General features: G+C 40.2%; 1 protein-coding gene across 5 annotated transcripts in view; it reads left to right on the top strand.

Annotated features, from left to right (window-relative positions):
- The window catches only part of erc1b (ELKS/RAB6-interacting/CAST family member 1b), a 432,645-nt gene that overhangs the window by 146,499 nt on the left and 263,505 nt on the right, over window positions 1-22,641 (top strand). For all 5 annotated transcript variants that reach the window (XM_007898509.2, XM_007898508.2, XM_007898513.2 and 2 more), the window contains one exon: window positions 6,230-6,365. In XM_007898509.2, coding sequence (XP_007896700.2) covers window positions 6,230-6,365 — 136 coding nt within the window. The remainder of the gene's footprint in view (window positions 1-6,229; window positions 6,366-22,641) is intronic.

Raw genomic sequence — 22,641 nt, 5'->3', positions numbered from 1 at the left:
AAGATACTTTTGTTTTGCCTTTCATTTGTATTGCAAGAATCAATATTTTCTGTAGGTCGTAAAATTTAAACTACAAATTGAGTATCACACTTTTGTACTGACGGATTACATGTTTTTATGGGATTATTGTGCAAGTGATAAAAGTGCTTGAAAGTAGTCTGTCAAACAAAATATAATTTAAGGTAGCATATGTACATTTCTGGGGAAAAAACTAACTAAAGTTTGCAGAAGACCAGCACATATATTAACAAAATTTGAGGAGGTAACGATGTGTTTCTTATTACTCTTATTGAAGTGTACATAAATTGAAGGAAGTAAGATTGCGGTTTTGGTGTACTCTGCAAAGCAGAGCTTTTGACTTTCAGAAGCATTGGAGGGAAAGCTGATGAGAATATATTAACAGTATGTGTTTATATCTGTCTGTGTTTAGAAGTTTTGCAAATTTATCCCTATGCACTCTATAAGTAATTCAAATTCAATTTAACTTGCATTTTATTTATTTAAAAATAAAACTCTGCAGCTCTCAAAACTCTGCAGCTCGTTTACTCTCACGCACCAGTCTCCGTGACCCCATCACTCCCACCCTCGCCGGACTCCACTGGCTCCCCATCCCCCAGGGGATCGAGTTCAAGATCCTCACCTTTAAGGCCATCCATGGCCTTGTCCCCTCCTACCTCTCTGATCTGTTGACTCCCTACCAACCTGCCTGCTCCCTCCGTTCAGCGGGCTCTGGCCCACTCCATGTTTCCCGCCCGACCAGCCCTACCATCAGTCCCTTCGCCATCCCATCAAACTCCATCCCACGGTCCCTTCACCTCACCTCCTCCCTTGCCTCCGTCAAGGCTGGTCTCAAGACCCTTCTCTTCGACCGTACCTTTGGTCTCCCTCCCACCTCTCTGCCTTCCCTCACCTCTACACAACCCCTCCCCTGACACCTGACTCTTCAATGCTTTGGGACGTCCTCCCGACGTGAAAGGCGTTCTATAAATGTAATTTTGTTGTTGTTGTCTCAAAGAGCTTCACAGAATATACTGTAAAGTAAATTGATGTATATTCTGTGGATGAAATGCGGCAGCCAAATGCACACAGCAGTGTCCACAGTTTTTTTGGGGGGAGGGATGATTACCCCTGGAAAGTGGTCCTCCAATCAACTAACAGCTGGGTTCCTACTTGCTGCAAGGTAAACGAGGTGTGTGGAGTAAAGAAACTTGCCCAACGTTTCGCCCTGCCCGGAAATCAAACCCAGGTCCTCTCGCTTGCAAGGCGAGTGCTCTAACCAATATGCTACAGGACTTTTTATTTACAAGGGTACAGTGACAAAACTTAACAAATGAATATCCTTAACACATAAATTAATGAAATATGTTGAGCGAGGGAGTAGAAAACACCTGTGCCTTTCAACACTTCCTATTTTTAATCCTTGTGACTGCTTTTGTATGAGAAATGAATGAATCGTTTTTAACAGTAGATAAATGACATTTTCAGAATGTGCATTTGAAAGAGTTAAAACTGTATCTGTGTTTGACAAACTGTTGACCGTAGGAGGTAATGGTGTGGAAAGCTGAGGCACGAAAATTGTAGCCGAATCAGCAGATGAGTTTTGAAGCAGACCAGATATGCTGTGTCCCCTAGGTTGTGTGCATGAATGTTTTTTTCTTTCTTAAAACTCTAGCACATTAAAGGAGGCCAGATAGTTTAAGATGACCCCTATGTTTGTGTGCATTTTTTTCTGTTTGGTTTTGGCAGATTCAAACTCTTCTGAGAAGATTACATGCAATTGATGACGATTGTCTCCATTGGCCAATGAAAATTTGTCTGAACTTGCTACTGAGAAACAAAGATGTGAATGGAGTAGTTTTTTCTTTGTGTGTTCCTAAAAATACACTTTAAAAATTCACAGATAAAAATATAATACAATCAGCAAGATGTTGGCCCTTCCTCTCATACCTTTGAGGCATCTCTTCAGCATCTAACAGTGTTGACCCTACCACGAGCAGACGACCTTTCAGCCCCCCAGTTTAGAACACGCTTTCAAAATCCCTCCTCCTTGTCCCTCTCTCTGCTTTCAAAACCCATCCGCAGATCTATGTTTTTGACTACTTTTGGTCATCTCCTTCCCAGCTTGAGCTCCTACATTGTCTGTAAAACACTTTGAAATAAATAAAGATGTAGCAGCTTTCTCATCAGAAAGCCATCTCAAAGTGCTGCACAGATTTGACAATAAAATGTAGTGGCTGGATAGTTTATTTTTATAGGTCAATATGCAGCTAATTTGCAAACAGCAATGCTGACAAACAACCATGAAGTGAATTTTGGCCAATTTTATCTGGAGGGTTGTTGACCAAGACACTGGGAGAAACTTCCTTCTCTTTTGAATAGTGCCACAGGACCATCACTGTCCACCTGAACAGGCAGTCAGGATCTTGGTTTAACATCTCAACTGAAGGTTGTGCCTGTGACTTGGGCCACACCAGTGATTTTTAAATGAAATACTTTTCTATTCACAATGCATTGAAATTGACCAAAATTACTTTTTTTTACAAAGGGGAATGTTACTTACCTTCCCATTGCCAAGAGGCAAATATTTTGCAGTTATGTAAGAGGGCTTGCAGCTCCTCTGAGATTGAACCTTTGACAGACAGCCAATTTGGTTAAATCCATAAGAAAGCTTACTAAACTGATGTAAACTCTGAATGTAGAATACCAGCAAAAAGTCTTGAGCTCGATCTGAACTGATATAAAATGTTTTGTTTTCATAGAGCTAGGGAGAAAACAAATGGTCAAAAGTCCACATAGAACATCCTCAATTTATTTCTGGCTTGATGAGGAATAGGTTTGGGTAAAAAAAAAGGAAATTTGACAGTTTCATTCTAATTTGCATTGGACTCTGAAAATTAATTAATGACCCAGCACAGCTGTGTTGCATTTCTGAGGGAGGATTTTGTCTCCCTCCCCAAAGGCAAAATAGAATTAAGAAAGGCTGAGGAAGTAAACTGACCTATTTGCTTTGATTTGGCCAAAATTGCAGCCTCAAATTTTATTTCCCATTACAAAAGTTTGGTATCTCAAATTTCATCTATATGCTGCTCTTTCTGTTAAAAAAAACTCCTGATTTTAACAGTGACGCAAAGAGCAGAATTAAAAAAGCAGTAATCTTTGTCAAGGAACTTAAACAAGAGGAGCAACTAGAAGTTAACATTTTGTAATTTAGCTGATAGTTGAAGTCTAGTTGCACGATGGTGACTATTTCATTGGTTTAACCATTGAAAAGGTTTAAAATTTTGTTAAAATTTATGTTGGTGAATAAAAATAATCCTTGCATTTACTTTAGCACCTTTGCAATTGGCAGAACATCTTAAAGCACTTCACAGGATTTAATGTAAATTGTGTATTTTGTGGGCAAATCTTTTTGATACAAATTTGAACAGGATATAAATCTGTAAGCATTGGTTTAAATTATATGAAATGGTACCAACCTTGTCCACTTTTCAGATCCATATAAATTCATTTTTTACTTAAGTCTATAGTTAACTTAAGTCTATGTTAAATTGAACTATTTTTTGATATTATTAATTATTAGCTTTGTTTGATCTATGAATTTTCTTTCAAGCTAACGAGGTTTTTTCTCAGCTATTATGATTGTGTCATATAAAATTTCTGTCAGTAGGAGGCATGTTTGTATACTGCTGACGATGGGTAGGAGTGAATTGTACTTACTTAACACAGCCAGATTATCCGGTTTTAACTTTGAATGGGACTCCCAACCACGTGGTCCAGCTGTGCAGGAGCTTACAAAATCTCCTCACACATGTGGCTACCTTCAAATGTTTGAAGTTACAAACATATATTCAGGAAGTGCCTGCCACAGCACCACCAGGCTAAGCAGAACCAGTTGAAAAGGCATTCCAGGCTGCATGGCTTTGTTCAATTTCACACAAGTTCATTTGGAAGTTAAAAAGAGATAGCTGTAGTTCAGATTTGAAAAAAGTAGTAATAATGTGAATACAGATTGTTAAGATGGAATGGCTAATTTGGTATTTTACAAGCAGGGTTATTATATGGTATTATAATAATAATCCTTGGGTTTAATATAGCGCTTTTCATGTCTTCTCAACGTTTCAAAGCGCTTCACAGGAAATACTGTAAAGTGAATTGAGTGTATATTTGTGAGCGAAACCCAGCAGTCAATTGCACACAGCAAAAATAACTTGTGTTATGGTGAAGTAATCAAATTAATGAACCAAGTTTTAATAGCCTCCAATGTGTGTTCTCAATGTTGATTTGTAGCTATTGTGGAAAGGGAAAAAAAATTCTCTTTTGATGTGTAAAAGTACCAATCTTTTAGCGAAATCTCCAATGTTATGTAATCTTTTGTGTATATTAAAAGGTCCTATAAATATGGATATTGTTTGATTCCATCAGCAATCTCCGATCTGTTGAATATAGTACTGTGTTGAATATAGTACATGGCTATGAGCTGCTGCAGGTAACTTGTTTCAACGCCAATTTCATGAACAAGTGGGAAAAGTAAAACTTTTCAGCCTGGTTAATTTCTGACCATCAATCTGTGTTTAATCATTGATTGTATGCATTCTCTTCTGCACTGTTAATTGAAATCAATTTTGTCAAACTCTAGGTATGAAGGTGGGTATAGCTATGTGTTGCTCTTTCAGTCCAAAACAATGTTAAGGCAAATTCAAGTTGTATCTTGTTTAGTACTTAATCCATTCAGTGCTGTAAGTCTTTTTTTGTGTTTTTAAAATGTAGAGTTCTTTAATATAACATCTGTTGAACTGATTTTCTGCAACATTTCCGAAGATTGATGTATCAAAGTAGAAGTAGAGGAATTCAGAGAATGACAGAGCATTCCTGCTTCCCCTTCTCAACACCATTTAAAATTCCTCACTTAAGAGGGCTGCTATCAAACTTTTTTGTCTGTAATCAGTTACTTGGAGATTTGGAAGACCTGTCTACTCCTGTAACAAGACCAATTTACACTTATTTTGTGGCTTTCACATAGGGAGAATGTATCAGATAGCTTTCCAAAGACACAGTAGGAACTAGAACCAGGAGGGAAGATAGTTGACAGTGAGGTTGTGCTGAGATGAGCGATGTAATAGAGATGCTGGAAAGTAGACTTGTTTTCTTGTGATCAGCCAGGTGTGTGACACATACGGAAATCCATCCCATGCTTAAGAGAGTTCCATGCATCCCAACTATATATGGAAATTCCAAAGATATTTGTCGGAATGTAATTCCTGTAGAGACTCATCCTGCTTACCTAATTCCAGAAAGTATTAGGTGCAGCTTGGCATGAGCCAAGGCTTGGGATCCCAGAATGTTGTTGGGGTACTGCTGAACTTTAACCAGCTAAAACTGCAAGCTTGTTATTGAAAGCATTGCTTTCCCGCTGCTTATCCAGCTAAGGGCTTTGGCTTGTAGGGTTAACAGGAGCTGATTTGGAAGAATCTTTGTCCCCCGTGACTGGTCTGCCCTTCTATACCCTGCCATGCTGGCTCGGCTGTCATCAGCAGTGCCCTGGAATACTGTGGACCCGTCTGGCTCAGGAACTGGATTAACGAGACCACCGCAGAAGGAATTCTGACATTCCACTGCTAAATGTATCACCTTCAGCACAGCTTCAAGAAGAACCTGCTTTACCCCCACCCCCCCCCTCCCATTCCAGGAAGAAAGCTACTAGTTTGTCACTTGACATCTGACAAGCGCGGAATTAAGCCCTCACTGGGTGGATGGCAGGTACCAATAACTCCCTGCAAATTTCATGGTGGACAAGCAGCTCAGCATAAATACGTGAGAGCATCCCCACCATCTTCCTGCCCTCAGCTCGGAAACATATCCCTTCCTATTAAGCGATGGTTCCACCATTTGGAGGTGCAGAGCTTGAGAAACAGCTACTTATGAGTAACTTATCATTACCCCTCATGATCTTGAAAGTCTCTTTTAGGTCACAACTTAACCTGTTCAACACAAGTTAAAAAAAAATCTCAACTTCTCAAATCATTCTTCATAAGTGAATCCTGTTGACTCTGGTAGGATCGTGGTGAAGGTTTTTATTGAGTTTACATTTTTGCTATAATGGGGTATACAGAATACACCAAACTGCTCTGTCACACTGTCAATATTTCACTGTACTGATAGACCTGTCAAATGCATAACTGATATTTTTGTAACACTACCCTACTTAATATTCTTAAAACTTCTTTTATAGACAGATAAAGGAACAGAGCAAAAAGGTGGCCAATCTAAAGCATAAAGAACAGGTAGAAAAGAAAAGGAATGCTCAGTTGCTCGAAGAAGCACGACGAAGGGAAGATAATCTATCTGACAATTCACATCACCTCCAGGTATGAAATCTAAACATATGTTTGAGTTGTAATTCATCAGTTTTTGATTCCCTCTCTTAGCTTCCAGACTTTTAGATTGCTTCTGGCTAAGAAATGAAGCTCACATTATCTTTAGTTACAGTCAAAAATGAAGGCCGCACATTACATTTTTCATGTGGTTTGAATGTTGATATAATGGCCATGCATGAATGTTAGTAACTTTTCTTTTCAAAGCAGTACTTATTCATATATATGCAACTACACAACAACAACCACAACAAATTGTATTTACATTGCGCCTTTCATGTCGCGAGGACATCCCAAGCTGCTAAAAACAGGTAAGTTGAAATCCATGTTATTTGCATTGGATATGCAAGATGCAGGAAGTCATAAATAGGCTTGCAGACTGGGCATACAGGTGACGTATAAAGCTTAATGTAGGGAAATTTGAAGTGGTCCTTGATGGTTAGAACCGAATAGAAAGATTCAAAGATTCAGATTTACAAGACTCTAAATGCAGCATAAAGAATGCAAGTCGGGTCATTTGTGTTATGTAAACTCAATGTTCCAATTCACCATGGTCTAAAAGAATCTGCAGGTGACATTTGCCACTTCCTTCAAATTCTCCTGCAACCTTCTCACACAACTGCAATCGCATTCAAGTTGAATTGTGTGTCATGTTAATCAGAATTTTTTAATGAGTGATGCCCACCATATTCAAAACTCCTTTAAGAGTTACTTGTGAAGAGCAAGTAATTAAAACAGTGAATCATAATGTGCCCACAAACTCTATTTTCAATTGAAATAGCCTCAAAAACAGTTACTAATGATGTTGTGTTTACTTCTTGTATACAAAACACATTTCCTTTTGTGTTTTGGAGCCTACTTTGTTGCCATGTAGAATGTTTGTTACTGGATGAAGACATTTGTAAAGTGAGCATTTTACTTATCTTGTTGTGTTTTGTTTGCTTTTACATGTCCTTTGCAAACCAACAAAATGATAAAATAAGAAAACAGTTTGGTACATTAGCTGTTGTTGGTGAGCACTATTTGAATTTAAAAATGCAGCAGGCAGTATGAAAAAACAATGATGTAACCAATTTGCCTCACATTTCCTGTTTTTGTTAGGAAACAGTAACTTGCAAGACTTGTTCTATCATTGTTTTGAATGTGGTGGGCATCTTAAAGTGATGCCCACCATATTCAGAACTCCTTTAAGAATTAAAATTATGTTATTGACTGAGAGTTTTTGCATCTGAAATCCCTTGGTCAGATTATACAACAACAACTTGCATTTATATAGCGCCCTCCAGGCAGGGTAGCGTCTCTGAGCGCTTTACAGTGGCAGAACCTGACTCCGAGTGTTCCAGAGTGAAGGGCGAATGAATGGCGCAGGCGCAGTGGAGGCAGTAAGTGGCAGTTGGTCTCGGGGGAGGTGGTTACATGGGAGGGGTGAGTGAGTGGCGGTCACGTGGGAGAGGAGCGAGGGGAGGGGAGAGTGAGTGAGCGGCAAGATTATGGCTTGAAAATCACTTTCTTTTATTAAAAATTTAGCGATGCTGGTCAGGGGGCAAAACCCACATGATGTTCCCCTCCCCACTAAAGGATTAATGACTGCAATAAAATCACCAGATGTTTACTGGTGTGATTAATATTGATATTGCAAAATAATGTTACATACTATATTTTATACACTTGGTAGCAGTTTTTCCAAATATTTCACATCAGCAAAGGCAACATCTATTTTGCTCCCCCACACATTTGGAATTAGAAACTCCTCCAAGCCATCCCTATCAATCCCATCAACACTCATATTTAGCATAAATATGTCAGAAAGATTCAGCTGCCATTCCCTCCCCCAATACACACGGACACCTGCATATACGTTGATCCAAGTACTCATTCTGCAGACTCGTGCACAAAATCAAGGGTGAAATTTGTCTGATTAAGGCCATATTTTTCTCATTTCAAAACAGTACAATGGGTTTCTTTTATTTTACTTATCTTACTGATGCTGACTGAATCATTAGAGGTTAAAAATAAAGGTCAGATTAATTCCCTACTTGACGCAACAAGACATTTCGAGTTGTTCGGATCTGGAATGCATTGCCTGAAAGGGTGGTGGAAGCCGATTCGATAATAACTTTCATGAGAGAAGCAGATAGATATTTGAGGACGACAAATTTGCAGGGCTACGGGGAGAGCGCGGGGGAGTGGGATTAATTTGGATAGCTCTTACAAAGTGCCGGCACGGACATGATGGGTCGAATGGCCTTCTTCTGTGTTGTATGATTCTAAAATTCTATGATTTTGCCCTGTTAAGTTTATTTTTCATATGTCTTTTGATTGATTTCTAGTGTGTACAGTATCTGTTTTGTATTCTATCTGATGACTGATTTGCTAATAGTCTCCATAGTTGGCTTCAACAAGCTTGATCCTTCATCAATTAGTAGCTACATCAAGTGAGTTTAGCCTCCTGACCAAGGGTTGGGAAAATAAATTCTTATTTTAAATGTTGTCAACATTTTTTAAATTTTCCCACTTTTTTTTCCTTTTGCTTAGCTTATTCTGCATAAAGTATTTATCCATAACTGCCATTTATGAAGACCCTTTCTACTTTGAAAAATCTTTCATATTTTAACTCTACCTATGTTCATATCACAATAATGTAAAATCTGGAATTGTTTTTATCACCTTTGAGTCATTTCCTTTATCTCAAAATATCTTTACGTATAATGACTACAAATGGACAGAATGTTCTATGAAGTCTCACTGATCCTTTATCTCCTCCAAGGGTTTCTGTGGATCTCTTTCTCTACCGAAAATCATGCTGGGTTAATGCATCATGCACTCATCTGAATTAATGCATATTATTGGGAGTTGTTTTGAGCAGCTAATTGACACTTTCGTATAAATTGTGGAGTCCTGTAGCTCAGTGGTTAGAGCACTCGCTTTGCAAGCGAGAGACCTGAGTTCAATTCCAGGCAGGGCGAAACCTTGGGCAAGTTAACTTACCTTACTCCACACGCCCAATAATAATCCCTCCAAAAAACCAAAAAACAATAATAAATTGGTCATTTTCAATCTACGACTGTTTGTGGGATATTGCTGTGCGCAATTGGCTGCCGCGTTCGCCCACAAATATACAGTCAATTCACTTTACAGTGTGTTCTGTGAAGCGCTTTGGGACGTCCTCCCGACGTGAAAAGCGCTATATCAAATGCAAGGAGTATTATTATTATTAAGTTAGCATTCAGTATACTACAGGGGATAAAGAAAATCTAAAGATCAAAAGCTGTCCTGTAAAGGTTCTCCCACGCTGAAGGCAGATGTCCGCCAGATATCTGATGAGGAAACTCAGAGGCTTAGGGTGACAGCTGTTGGAAAATGTTAAATTTGCGAACATCCAGTACCTCATGAACAAAAATAACAATCATTTTGCTACAGCTTTATAAAACCATTGTGAAAAGACATGCTGTGATTCGGGAACAAGAGAATTTGTTCTGACGAAAGGTTCTATTCTGACGAAGGGTCGTAGACCCGAAATCACTTTCCTTTCTCCATAGATACTGCCTGACCTGCTGAGTGTTCCCAGCTCTCTCTGTTTTTGTTTCAGATTTCCAGCATTTTGTGTTTTGTACAAGAGAATTTGTGCACATTGTCATTGGAGAGTATATTTTCCTTCTAATACTAAAATACAGTGTTTTTTTGTGATTAAAGGAAAATGGACACTATTGTGATGTGATAGTATGCACCTTCCAATCCTGCTTGGCACAAATTCCCTTGATCCTCCATTATATTTTCCTCCCTCCCTTGTAATGGCATAAAATATAGTTTGTAGAGTGATACATTTCAGCATAAATTTCTCAAAGATGTGAAGGTGAGAATTTAAATCTAAGCTCAAATTAAATTCACAAATTGAAACCTTAATTTATGAGTTATAATTTTAGGCCTGTTGGGTCAACATCACAAAACTAATAGTCCATCAGATCCTGCTTTCATCTTTAAAGAAAAAAATAAAATAAAATGGTGGCCATAAAGAGGAAACCAGCAGACAAGATATTTTACAGAAAAATCTATTATATATTATAAATAATACCAGATGCATGTCAAACAATTTAAGTCAGTAAGCCAATCACAGGGATTCGTATAACAGTTATAAACTGCACAAGCTTTATTTTGTGGTTTATGGCATCATCTGAACGTCTTGATTGGATTACCATTTTGTAATTTACTGAGTGGCTTCCTATATTCTACACGTAAACATTCAGAACTTCTCCTGAGCAACAAAGCTGGAATCGAAACTGAAGATTCATTACTTAGTTACTCATTCTGGGGCTTCCATTATTCTCTGTGCAACAGCACTCCCACGTATCATTTGTGCTGTCTGAAGTTGAGCCTTCATGACATGTTTGTCTCTAATTCCATTACCGCTTTGGAAATTTTCTTTTACTCACTTTGAATTTGGCTGTCTCAGGCATTGAATAATATAGTACAATAAAACTTGCATAAGTCATATCAGGCATAATATGTCTTATGCAAAGTATGAGTTGCAGGCAAACCGTATAAATCGTATAAAATCTGATTTAATCAATAATCTGCACTGTGCATGCGTAATTCAGTGCAGCCGATAAGGGCACATGCGGTAGTTCATCACTGCAACCTGTCAGTGCGCATGCAGTGACTGGTCAAGACTACGTTTTCCTTGATTCAATGCGTCTTTACCTTATCGCTGCATGCTCACTAATCGGTAAATGTTGGAATTGCATTGATTTGCGGGAAATTAAGTTCTTCTGTGCATGTGGTGACAGATCAAGACTAAATTCAATGCAATGTAAGTGTGCATGCCAACAGGTTAGATCATTTCCCGTGATTCAATGCAGCTGTAAGTGCGGGAGCAATGGAGGGTAGGGAAGCGACGTTACGAGTTAGGAAGTGATAAATACGACTATTAAAAGAATTCATAGTGGTTTTGATGATAGGAAACTGAATAGGACTCGGGTAGATGTACCGTTTTGGTGATTATATGATTTAAAAAGATAAGACTTATGTGGGTTTTACTGTAGTGTCTTTTCAGAAATAGAGCCCTTGGGATTCCTGGAGCAATACACCACTTCCTGAGACCCTTCACTAATTAGGAACATAATAGTTGCAGGGAAAACTGACTGCAATGCATTCTTATAATACTTATCATAGCAACCAAAATGTGTTGCAACAGTATGCTTGTGTACTTAGAAACAAATTAGATGTTGCAGAAGATCATCCTAGTTTAAGAATTGACAAATTCCGGCATGTCGTTTCTAAGAATAAGGTTCCACACGTTGTTGTCAATAATAAAAGAAGAAAAGTTCACGTTTCAAGTTTTGTAATTATATAGTTTGTATTTGTGAGGCCAGATGGAGAATGCAAGCACGTAAATACATTGATCTAAGCTTTTTTTGTGGCAGAGTAGTCACTGTTTTCATTGTCCTTTGGCAATAAATTACTTCATTAATGGAAGATATTTGACTTGAGTGATGTATATTGCTTTCATGTGGTTAACTTGTTCTTGCACAGACTCGTGAAATCTGAAGGCACAGGAAAGGTAACGGCTGTCTGTGCCAAGAATTGTTTCACTCATTTTCAACAGTTTGGGATTAGCAATGGATTACTGTCTCTGCACTGTTTCCTGTTAACCATTATAAGACAAAATCGCTTATAATCTGCTAGTTTTTCTTTTGGTAACTTTTTTGGAGAACTATCCCAAATTTTGTTTGGACAACTTTATATCTAAAGGTGGAATGCATCTATTTCCACAGGTGATGCCAAAAGTATTTTTTTCTTTAGTAAATTTCTACACATAAGATATACATTTATAAAATAGATCTAAAGAATTTAAATAGAATTAAACTTTACACTGCACCATTGACTTTGTCATGCTACGGTGGGTGACACTGAGTGCAGATCGAGCACTTGCTTATATGAATGACAAGGTGGGTGCAAAGTTTCATTTAATTAATTTGCTGAAACGAAGCAATGAATCACAAACATGTTCAGTTAAAAAACAAATTATGAAATGTCAGGTGGGCAGAATAATACCCAGGCATTTTATGTTGAGGATGAGGAGATTTTTGAGGTTATAGATATTTCTTTTGGAAATTCAAAATATGGTAAATTCCAGTTGTGACTCATGTGATTCTGTGAGATAACCCTAGACATGTATTTAAATGTCTAATTTTCAGCCCTTAAACTGTAAATTAGAATTATTTTCCATCTTTGTCTCATCTCTCTCCTTCTCCTCCCGTCCTCCCCATACTAGCTCCAGTACTTAAGTGTGTTTGGTCAGTATAATACCTGATTGAAATGGGAAGATTTTGGGGGATTTTGCACTGTGATATTAACATTATCTAGCTTAACAAAAGTGTGCACATTCCAGACAGAATCAGTAAATATTTAAAGTGTTCTCCTAAAATAATGATCAATAAATGAAACCTTACATGAGATTATCTTAATGGTTCATTACTGTAGATACAGGAGATAATATAAACTGCACAATTCAAAACTAATTTGACTAAAATGAAATCTGCATTTAAAGAAGGTTGTCTGAGCTACATTCTGCAAAGCGTTAAGGGCAATGCCTTTCCACTCCCTCTCATCCTCTGCAGTGTGCACAAATGGCCTCATTAACTGCTCATTACAAGGCTCTTTACTGTTCAAGACTACCTTAAATTGATGTTTACTTTCTTACACAAGGTTTTCAGGGGAAAAATCATTCTGTGTTTCTCAACCCTCATGCAGATTCACATATCTTAATAGCCATAATGTAGAGAGAAAAAATATCTCATATCCTGCCCCCTCATGTATCTCAGACAAAAAATTAAAAATGTCATATGTCCCTCTGCATAAAAAGGAGGCAGGCAATAATACAACAAACAAATGTTTGCCCATTAATGCACTGCATAACTGTGCTTTGTGGCAGGTGTGCACACAGCTATATATTCTCACACAAGTATGCTGATTTACCAATATCAGAATGACTTTTTGTCAGAAATTATCTTCCTTTTTCAGAGGGACTAGAAAGCCACTATTGTCTTATCACCATTCCTGAGTAACTCAGAGCCACAAGAATATCTGAATTATATCATGATGTTTTCTAATTATCTTTCTGAATCCTTACTGTTACATCTGAGTTCCAAGGTACTACAAATTGAGAGAATTGACAGGTCGAGTCCATTCATAGAAAATTTAATTTGTGCAAGCGTTTGCTAAACCTGATCAATAAACTGCAGCCAGATGCTAAAAATAAAATTGGCAAATTGGTAAACTTCTACATGTATGTGGATGACACACAAATCAATTTTGCCTCCTCCAATACCAACCAGAACCGCCTTCTTCCATCTCCTTCACATTGCCCGCCTCTGACCGTACCTTACCCCAAAGATTCCCACCTGATTACTGCAATGCATTCCTCGACTGTCACCCCAGCTCCATCATTCACAAGATCCAGCTCATTCAAAACTCTGCTGCCCGCATACTCACCCAGACCAAACTCCGTACCCACATCTCACCAGTTCTGGCCAGGCTCCACTGGCTCCCCATCACTGAGCAGATCGATTTCAAGATCCTTACTCTCGTGTTCAAATCCATTCACTCGCTGGCACCTCCCTACTGACCTAACTCCCCAATCCACCACCCAGTGCCTCCGCTCGACTGGTACCGGCCTCCTGCTCGTCCCTCGTACCCTCCACCCCACCATCGGATGTCGTGCTTTCAGCCACTATGCCCCACACTCTCCCTCAATTCGTCCGCCTGAAAACTTTCTTTTTCAACCGTGCTTACGGCCACCTCCCCACTCCCCCAGGCTCGGAGACAGGCCACTGTTAAGTGCTCTGAGACGCTACCCTGCATGGAGGACGCTATATAAGTGCAAGTTGTTGTTGTTTTACAGTATTAACTTAAAGTAGAATGTGGAAAGCAATTCTTCGTTGATACAAAACTTGAAATACTGTTGCATATTTAAATTTAAACCTAAAAGCAATGTATTGTCTTAAAATTGAGAAAGGTTTCTTCATCAAAAAAAACTCAAGTGAAATAGAATTTGCAAGAAAAATGCAATTTGTGTATCTCTTTTGCTTTTTTAATTTTTTTTTGGAAGAAACAGTAGGAACTTGTTTGGCATTGCAACACCGGTTTAGATAATAAACTGAAAACTTGTACCAACATTAATGAGGATTAATGAGGATTTTGTCTTGTCAGACCTTGTTCGGTACAAAATGTGTATCTTCGTATTTATTATCTGTTTCAGTCAGTTTTCCTTTAGGGGCCCCAGCACTCCCATATGCTGATCCAATTCCCTTTTTCAACCAGGAGGTTGGAATTGGCCACAGACTCTTCTTTGCTGCCGTTAATATCACTACATGAACATCAGATCAGAGGATGCCATTGTGTGGGTGGAAAGGATAGGATAGCTTCTGGCAGCCCTATCACTTGTATCAAGACAAAGCATTCCTCTGCTGCTGAAGTACTTCAGCTGACATTCAGAACAAAATCTTAGCAAACATCCTTGTTAATACTGCATTTTCAGTTATTAGTTTGATATTTCTTAGTTACAGTGGATATTGCTCTGTGCTAGGAGGAAGACAGTTCTCATGGTATATCCTTTCAACTTTTTAACCCCTTGCTGGCTTGTAAGACACTACTGATTGTGTGTACATCACTTGATTCACAAAGCATTGTGAATAGTTGGTTTTAGGAACCCAGCTTATTTGAAAACTGGTGCAAATGAAATGACAGTCAAAGTGTCATTTTGGAGAACTGACCTGCAGGATGTCTGCAGTTTAGTACAACAACAACAATAACAACAAAATTACATTTATAGAGCATCTTTCACCTCGAGAGAACATCCCAAGGCGCTACAATAAGAGGTGGTGGATCGACTCACTGAGATGTTATGCAAGCCCACAATATTTTCTTTATCTGCCTGAAGATTCCATTGTTTCAAACTTATTGTATAAAAAACATGAATTTAAATTGACATAAGTGAAGATTAGAATTGGTGCAATTCTTAGTCTGAATTCTTCGATATGGTGCAGAGCTAAGGTGAGCACTGCATCCTTCGAAGTTTGAATGCAAACTTACAGATCTAGAAAGAAATCCTGCATACATTGTAGAAAAATCTTCTGTAGGCAGGGTGTCCTAAGGTGATGGATAGTCCAGGTTTGCAACTGAGTTCAGGGGTGGCAAGGGTGAGAGGGGGAAAGATGGCTGAAAGCTAGCAGTCAACGTGGAAGGTTTTGACCTTCAAGGAGGTGAGGGAAGGGGCGAGTTGAAGGGACTCAGGGAGATGAGAGCAGATATCCTGATGATGGGATGGTTGATGCAGGATACAACAACAACAAGATTTATATAGCGCCTTTCACGTCGGGAGGACGTCCCAAGGCGCTAGACAGAGTACAGCATTTCAGACCCGAGCTGGGGTTGGGGAGGGTAAGGGAGGGGAGGGGAAGGGGGGTGGCTGATGGCATGGTCGAAGAGGAGGGTCTTGAGGCGGGATTTGAAGGAGGCTAAGGAGGGGGCGAGGTGGAGTGACTGGAGGATGGAATTCCAGAGGTTGGATTACATGAAGCATGCTGTTACCTGCTGAGCGGAGGGAGCAGCTAGGTTGGCAGGGTTAGAAGAGGTCGCAACGGTGGGCGGCGGGGGTGGGTCAAGACTGTGGAGGAGATTTAAAGGTTAGGAGAAGGCTTCGCAAAGTGCAGTACGCATCCATGTAGTTTGATGCTAAGCTAAGAAGGCGCTGTCAGGAGCCAAGCAGGAGAACCTCTGTCTTGTCGACATTCAGCTGAAGAAAATTGGATTTAATCCAGGACTTGATGTCTGACAGGCAATCATTCAGTAGTCCGAGAATCAAAGGTGGAGGCACAGAGATAGAATTGGGTGTCAGCCGCATTCATATGGAAGTTAATTCCATATATGCGGATGACATTACCGAGCGGAGCATGCAAATATTAAAAAGGAGAGGAATAAGGATTGAGCCCCGAGGAATACCACACATGACAGTCCGGGGGCGGGAGGAGAAGTCATTCAAAGAAACAAAGTAGAGACATTGGGATAGGTTAGGGAAACCAGGAGAAGACAGAACCATGAATGTGGAACTGAGAGGAGAGGCAGTGGAAGAGGATAGCATGATTTAACAGTTTTGAAGGCAGCACAGAGATCAAGGAGAATGAGGAGGCAGAGAACCCTGGTTACAAATAGAGAGAATGTCATTGGTGACTCTCACCAGGGCAATCATGGTCCAGGGGAAGGGCAGATACCAGATTGGAAGGATTTGTGCAGGAATGGAAAGAGCAAAGTTGGGAAGCAATGACTCGTTGCAGACAGGAAAGGCAGGTTGGAGATGCACGTCACCCATAATAATGCTGCAGTGACGAGATTGACAAGGGTGGTATGAACAGAACTCCATGATTTCATTCCTATTAACCCATGATCTGCTTCATATCTTACTGATTTTTGTACATCTTTCATAATGTACTATTTGGTATTACTATTCGACTGGAGGTGGTTTAAGATCAATTTACTTGTGCTTTTGATCTGTAACAGATAACCCCCAAAATGTTCACAATGAAGTAGGAAAGTTGCTCAAAATGTTGCAAGTAAAAGGGTAAAAGTAAAGTAAGATAAGGATGATGTTGGACCTGAAGCTCTAGTAAAACTCACATAGTCTTATCATTCTAAATTGTTTAATCTGCAATTGTACATGTTGTGGAGCCCTGTAGTTTAGTGGTTAGAGCGCTCGCCTCGTAAGCGAGAGGATCTAGATTTAATTCCTGGGAAATGTTGGGCAAATTTCTTTACTCCACGCTCCACTCCACTCTGTTTACCTGGCAGCAAGTTGGAACCCCGTAGTTAGTTGATTGGTGGTTCACTTTTCCAGGCTTTATAATCCCTTCAATAAAAATAAATAATAATAATAATTTGGTTATTCAATCCACAACTGTTTGTGGGGCACTGCTGTGTGCAATTGGCTGCCGCACTACTCCCACAAAATATACAGTCAACTCACTTTAGAGTATATTCTGTGAAGCGCTTTGGGACGCTTCGAAGATGTGATAAGGCGCTGTATCAAATGCAAGGATTATTAAGGATTATTATTATTCACGCGAGTCCCTTTCAGTTTCCTTTCAAAACCACTGAAGTTTCTTTGCACTAGTCGTATTTTATAAAACAAATTATCTAACTCGCAATGGGGCTCCTCTATCCTACATTACTCCTGTGGAGTCCTGTAGCTCAGTGGTTAGAGCACTCACTTTGCAAGTAAGAGACCTGAGTTCAATTCCAGGCAGGGCGAAACTTTGGGCAAGTTTCCTTACTCCACACGCCTAATAATAATCCCTCCAAAACCAAAAACAATAATAAATTGGTCATTTTCAATCCACGATTGTTTGTGGGACATTGCTGTGTGCAATTGGCTGCCGCGTTCGCCCACAAATATACAGTCAAGTCACCTTACAGTATATTCTGTGAAGCGCTTTGGGACGTCCTCCCGACATGAAAAGCGCTATATCAAATGCAAGGATTATTATTATTTACCAGCTGCATTGAATCACAGAAAATGACGTCCTGACACATCGACATATGCCACTTAACATCTGGCTGCATTGAATCGTGGGAAACGTAGTGTTGACCCGTTGCCACATGCGCAGAACTTAATTTCCTTCGATCCAATGTGAATCCAATGCTTGCTGGTAAATGCACATATGGCAATGAATAAAGACGCACTTAATTGTGGGAAACGTATTCTTGACTTGTTACTGCTTACGCACTTACCGGTTGCAGTGACGAAGTACCATATGTTCACTTACCGGCTGCATTGTGCGTGCGCAGTGTAGATTATTGATAAAATTGGATTTTATACAACTTATATAAGTTTCCTGTTACTCGAACTTCAAGTAAGTCATACTAAATGTTATGGTCCCAGTGGAAACGACTTATGTGAGCTTTACTGAAAATAACATTAGATGACAAGTGATACATCAAGATATTTCAGATGACAACATAAATCTCTGAAGATCATGTTACTGTATTGCTACTGTATTGACAGGCCTCCTCCTCACAGAATACTCCAGATCACATTGCATCATTGATCATATTTGAATATGTTTTATGCTGTTTGTTTTTAAGAAAAGATGTACTTTGTTGCTATTTTTTCTGAAACTCAGAGCTCAGGAATATTTTGTTTTTCTTATTATGTTTATCCATAACACTTATGTGAAAAAAAAGTATTTATTTTGAGATGTATCTTTCCAAGCTTTTTTTTCTAAATGTTAGAGAAGGGTTGATGTCTTGATGTCTTTTAAAAGCTTAACAGATACAGATTTATTGCACATCACTTTTCTGGCTTCTGTTTGTTCAGGTGGAACAAACGTGTGTCATCCTGAATGTATGTTCTAATATAAACATACCTCGAGGCCTTTTTTTAAAAAAAAAGGTTCTTTGTCTTTCTCTTTCATTAAAGATTTTCAAATGGCAGTTGTCTAAGTTCCTTGCAAATTTCTTTCCGGACAGTTTTTATTGTAGCTTTCAACCCACAAAAGGATTAAGAAGTTAAAAGTGCCCAAAAGCAAATGCCATAAAGTGAATAGAGTCAGTATCTGTGAACAGATTGTTGTTGGCAGATGTCACTGCATTTTGTGTATCAACATGTTCTGCTGCATTATCCACGAGAATTAAATGATCATTCCTTACCTACTTTAACAAGGGTGTTATCACTGAAAAATGAAGTCTGTTTATCTTGCAAATCTGTGAAGTTTTATTTTGAAATTCTTTGAAACTCCTCATTCCCTTACAATCTTTCCTTAGCAATGCAAAACAATTCCCCTAGCGCAGCATCCCATGAATCATCTGCTTCTTCTATAGCTGTCACGCGGAAAAGAGATGAAGGGCACTCTGGTCGTTCTTATCTCTTGTCATTGATAATAACATCTGAAATGCAGGTTAAGTTTTGGCATTTATGATGTGTGTCCAAATAATCTTTCATGATTCGAGCTCCTGGGTATGTAATGCAAGTGTTTGCTTTGGCCCATTTATGAAGTCCAGGATCACACGACTGGATTTGTGGAAAAAGGGGAAGTTGACTGCAGAGAGGGAGGGCCGCAGACTACACTGACTTGTTGCTCAGCTATCTGGAGATGGACAAACTGGTGGAGTTATCGCTTAATGGGTAAAGATATGTGCCCAAGCTGTGGGCAGGAGAATGAACTAGTGCTGTCACAGATTTCATACTGAGTTGTTCTGTTCACCTAGAGGCTTGCAAGGAATTCCTCTCACCTGCTATCTTCAATAACAAAGCCAAAACATTCACATTTATAAAGCCTATCACATTTGGAGGACATACCACTTACTGCTGTTATCAATTTACCTTTCTGTTAATCCTCATATTTATTTGAGTTGATATCAACTTTTTATGTGACTCCCCGTCGTTATGTTTTATTTTCTTATAACTTTTCAAATATTTCTGTTTGGGTTTTAATTTAGTTTCAACTGCCTTGTTCAGTTATTTTGGACTTGGGCTCATTGCTCGTCGGCCTCCCCAACTCCTCCCTCCACAGGCTGCAGATCATCCAGAACTCTGTAGCCCATGTCCTCTTCTGCACTCGGCTCCGTGACCCTATCACCCCCATCCTTGCCCAACTCCACTGGCTTCCCATCACAGAGAGGATACAGTTCAAGATCCTGGTCCTCACCTTCAAAGCCCTCCATAGTCTTGCTCGCCGACCTCATAATCCCCTACCATACTCTTCGCTCCCTCCGCTCAGCGGGCTCTAGCCTGCTTCACGTCCCCGCCTTGCTTGCCCCACTATTCGTGGGTAGCCTTCTGCCACTCTGCAACCAGCCTCTGGAACTCCATCCCGCAGTCCCTCCATCTCGCCACCTTCAAGACCCATCTCAAGACCCTCCTCTTCGACCGTGCTTTCGATCTCCCTGCTTCCCCCCGTGCCCTCCACTCTCTCCAACCCCAACCCCCAGCTCGGATCCGTAACTGTCTGTCCAGCGCCTTGGGACGTCCTATCGACGTGAAAGGCGCTAAACAAATATAATTTTGTTGTTGTTGTAAACAAACTAAGCTGATTTTTTTTTACAGCTGATTTAAATGGCCATAAAAATAGTTATTTTTCCTTTTTTTAAGTTCTGTTTGTCACTGAATCCTCCTTGGAGCACTTTTTTCTTCGCTCTGAAGTTTACATTCCTGAAGTACTTGGAACTGCTTCATTCTCCATATGGACTTAAGTATCCAAATTGCATACCACTTTCATCTGCTTCACTAAGTTGCATTTATGAAACATACAAATATACCAGTGTCGTATATTTGGGAAAGTCATGTGAACCTGAGGATGCTTTGAAAAGGGAAGGGAGTTACCCTGATGTCCTGGCCAACAATCCTCCAGATGAACTAGCCATTGACTTAATGCTGTCTTTTGGAATCTTGTTGTGCAAAATATAGACTGTTGCTTTTCAAACACACGATCAGTGCACTTGACATTGATTCCCTGTGAAGCAGAAAAGAAGTTTCAACCTTCTAGAACCTATATCAAATGCAAAAATTGTTATCTCCTGAGACTGAACTGTAGTTGCACTGAATGCAGTGTAGGCTGGTTTTAACATGGGAACATGACTTGGAACAGGCTAAATAGTGTCCAAAAACTGTGAGTTCCCACCAACAAATCTTTCTCTTCCCCCCCCCAACCCCACCCCCCACCTGCAATTAAAGCATTATCTGGGAACAAGGACACTTAACAACAACAACAAGATTCCATTTATAAAGCGCCTTTCACGTCAGGAGGACGTCCCAAGGCGCTGCACAGTTGGGTCATGACCCGAGCAGGGGGGAAATGGTCAGGGTGAGGGGAGGGAAGGGAGGGAGCGAGGAGGGGGAAATGGTCAGGGTGAGGGGAGGGAAGGGAGGGAGCGAGAAGGGGGAAGAGAGTCGAGAGGGGAGCTGAAGGCTCGGTCAAAGAGAAAGGTTTTGAGACCGGCCTTGAAGGAGGAGAGGGAGGAAGCAAGGCGAAGGCACGAGGGGATAGAGTTCCAGAGCCTAGGGGCTGAGAGGCTGAAGGCCCGACCACCGATGGTAGGGCGATTGGGGCGGGGGACGTGGAGCAGACCGGAGCCGGAGGAACGGAGGGTACGGGCACGTAGGTAGGGGGATAGTAGGTTGGAGAGGTAGGAGGGAGCAAGGCCGTGAATGGCCTTGTAGGTGAGGATGAGGATCTTGAAATCAATCCTCTGGGGGATGGGGAGCCAGTGGAGGCGAGCGAGGGTGGGAGTGATGTGGTCCCGAAGCCTGGTGCGGGACAGTACACGAGCTGCAGAGTTCTGAAGGGCCTACTGTGTAGGTATTTACAAAAAAATGCCAGTTCATCAATTTAAAATGTATTATGTATTTCTCAGGTAAATCTTGTTCACATTTTCCCATTTGTTTGTTCATTGTTTATGTTCTTGTTTTTTCCTCAAGTGTACTTCCAGGTGAAAAGGTTGGTTGGAGAAGTCATGACTGGGACTTGTTAAGGTATTACTCCTTCAGTCATTCTTCCCTATGGAGAAGCTGTAGACCTTGATCATACTGTATTTGGAGCCCACTGTTATGGAAAATTCTGACATGACTTTTTGGAACTTCGCACTACATTTTTTCTCTTTTAAGAAAAATAGTACTGTATTATGCTAAAGCATGATGAAGGTTGTGGCATCTCTGCAGTTAAAACTTTTCTTAATATTCCACAGTCCATCCATCCCACAGTGTCTTTGCTTTGCTCCTTCCCTTGCCTCCTTCATGGCACATCTCAAGGCCCTCCTCTTTGACTGAGCCTTTGGTACCCTTCTACCCCTATACTTCCTCCCCTCCTGATCCCAAAACCCTGCTTGGGGCCAAATCACTGAATGTCCAGCGCCTTGGGACATCCTCCTGTGTGAAAGGCACTATATAAATGTAATTTCTTGTTGGTGTCTTAATACATTTTGTGGGTGTGTTTTTGAAATACAATCCAATCCAAATTTCCCATTATATTGTGCCTTTCATATTGGGAGGAAGTCCCAAGGTGCTTGCTAGTTGTGGTGTGGGAACCAAGTGGGGTGGGGAGGGGAAACATGACTGAAAGCACAGTCAAAGAGGAAAGTCTTGAGATGGACTTCCAAAGAAGTGAGGAGGCAGCGAGTCAGCAGGACTTCAGATGGAGTTCCAGAGATTGGGGGCAGATAGACTGAAAGCGTAACTGACAGTGGTGAACAGGCCAGTGCCTCTGAGCGAAGGGAGCGGGAGGTT

Source organism: Callorhinchus milii, unplaced genomic scaffold, assembly GCF_018977255.1.
Source record: "Callorhinchus milii isolate IMCB2004 unplaced genomic scaffold, IMCB_Cmil_1.0 Scaffold5, whole genome shotgun sequence".
In the NCBI taxonomy this organism is placed as follows: Eukaryota; Metazoa; Chordata; class Chondrichthyes; order Chimaeriformes; family Callorhinchidae; genus Callorhinchus; species Callorhinchus milii.
Note: the sequence above shows the minus strand (reverse complement) of the source record. Positions and strands in the feature narration are given on the sequence as shown.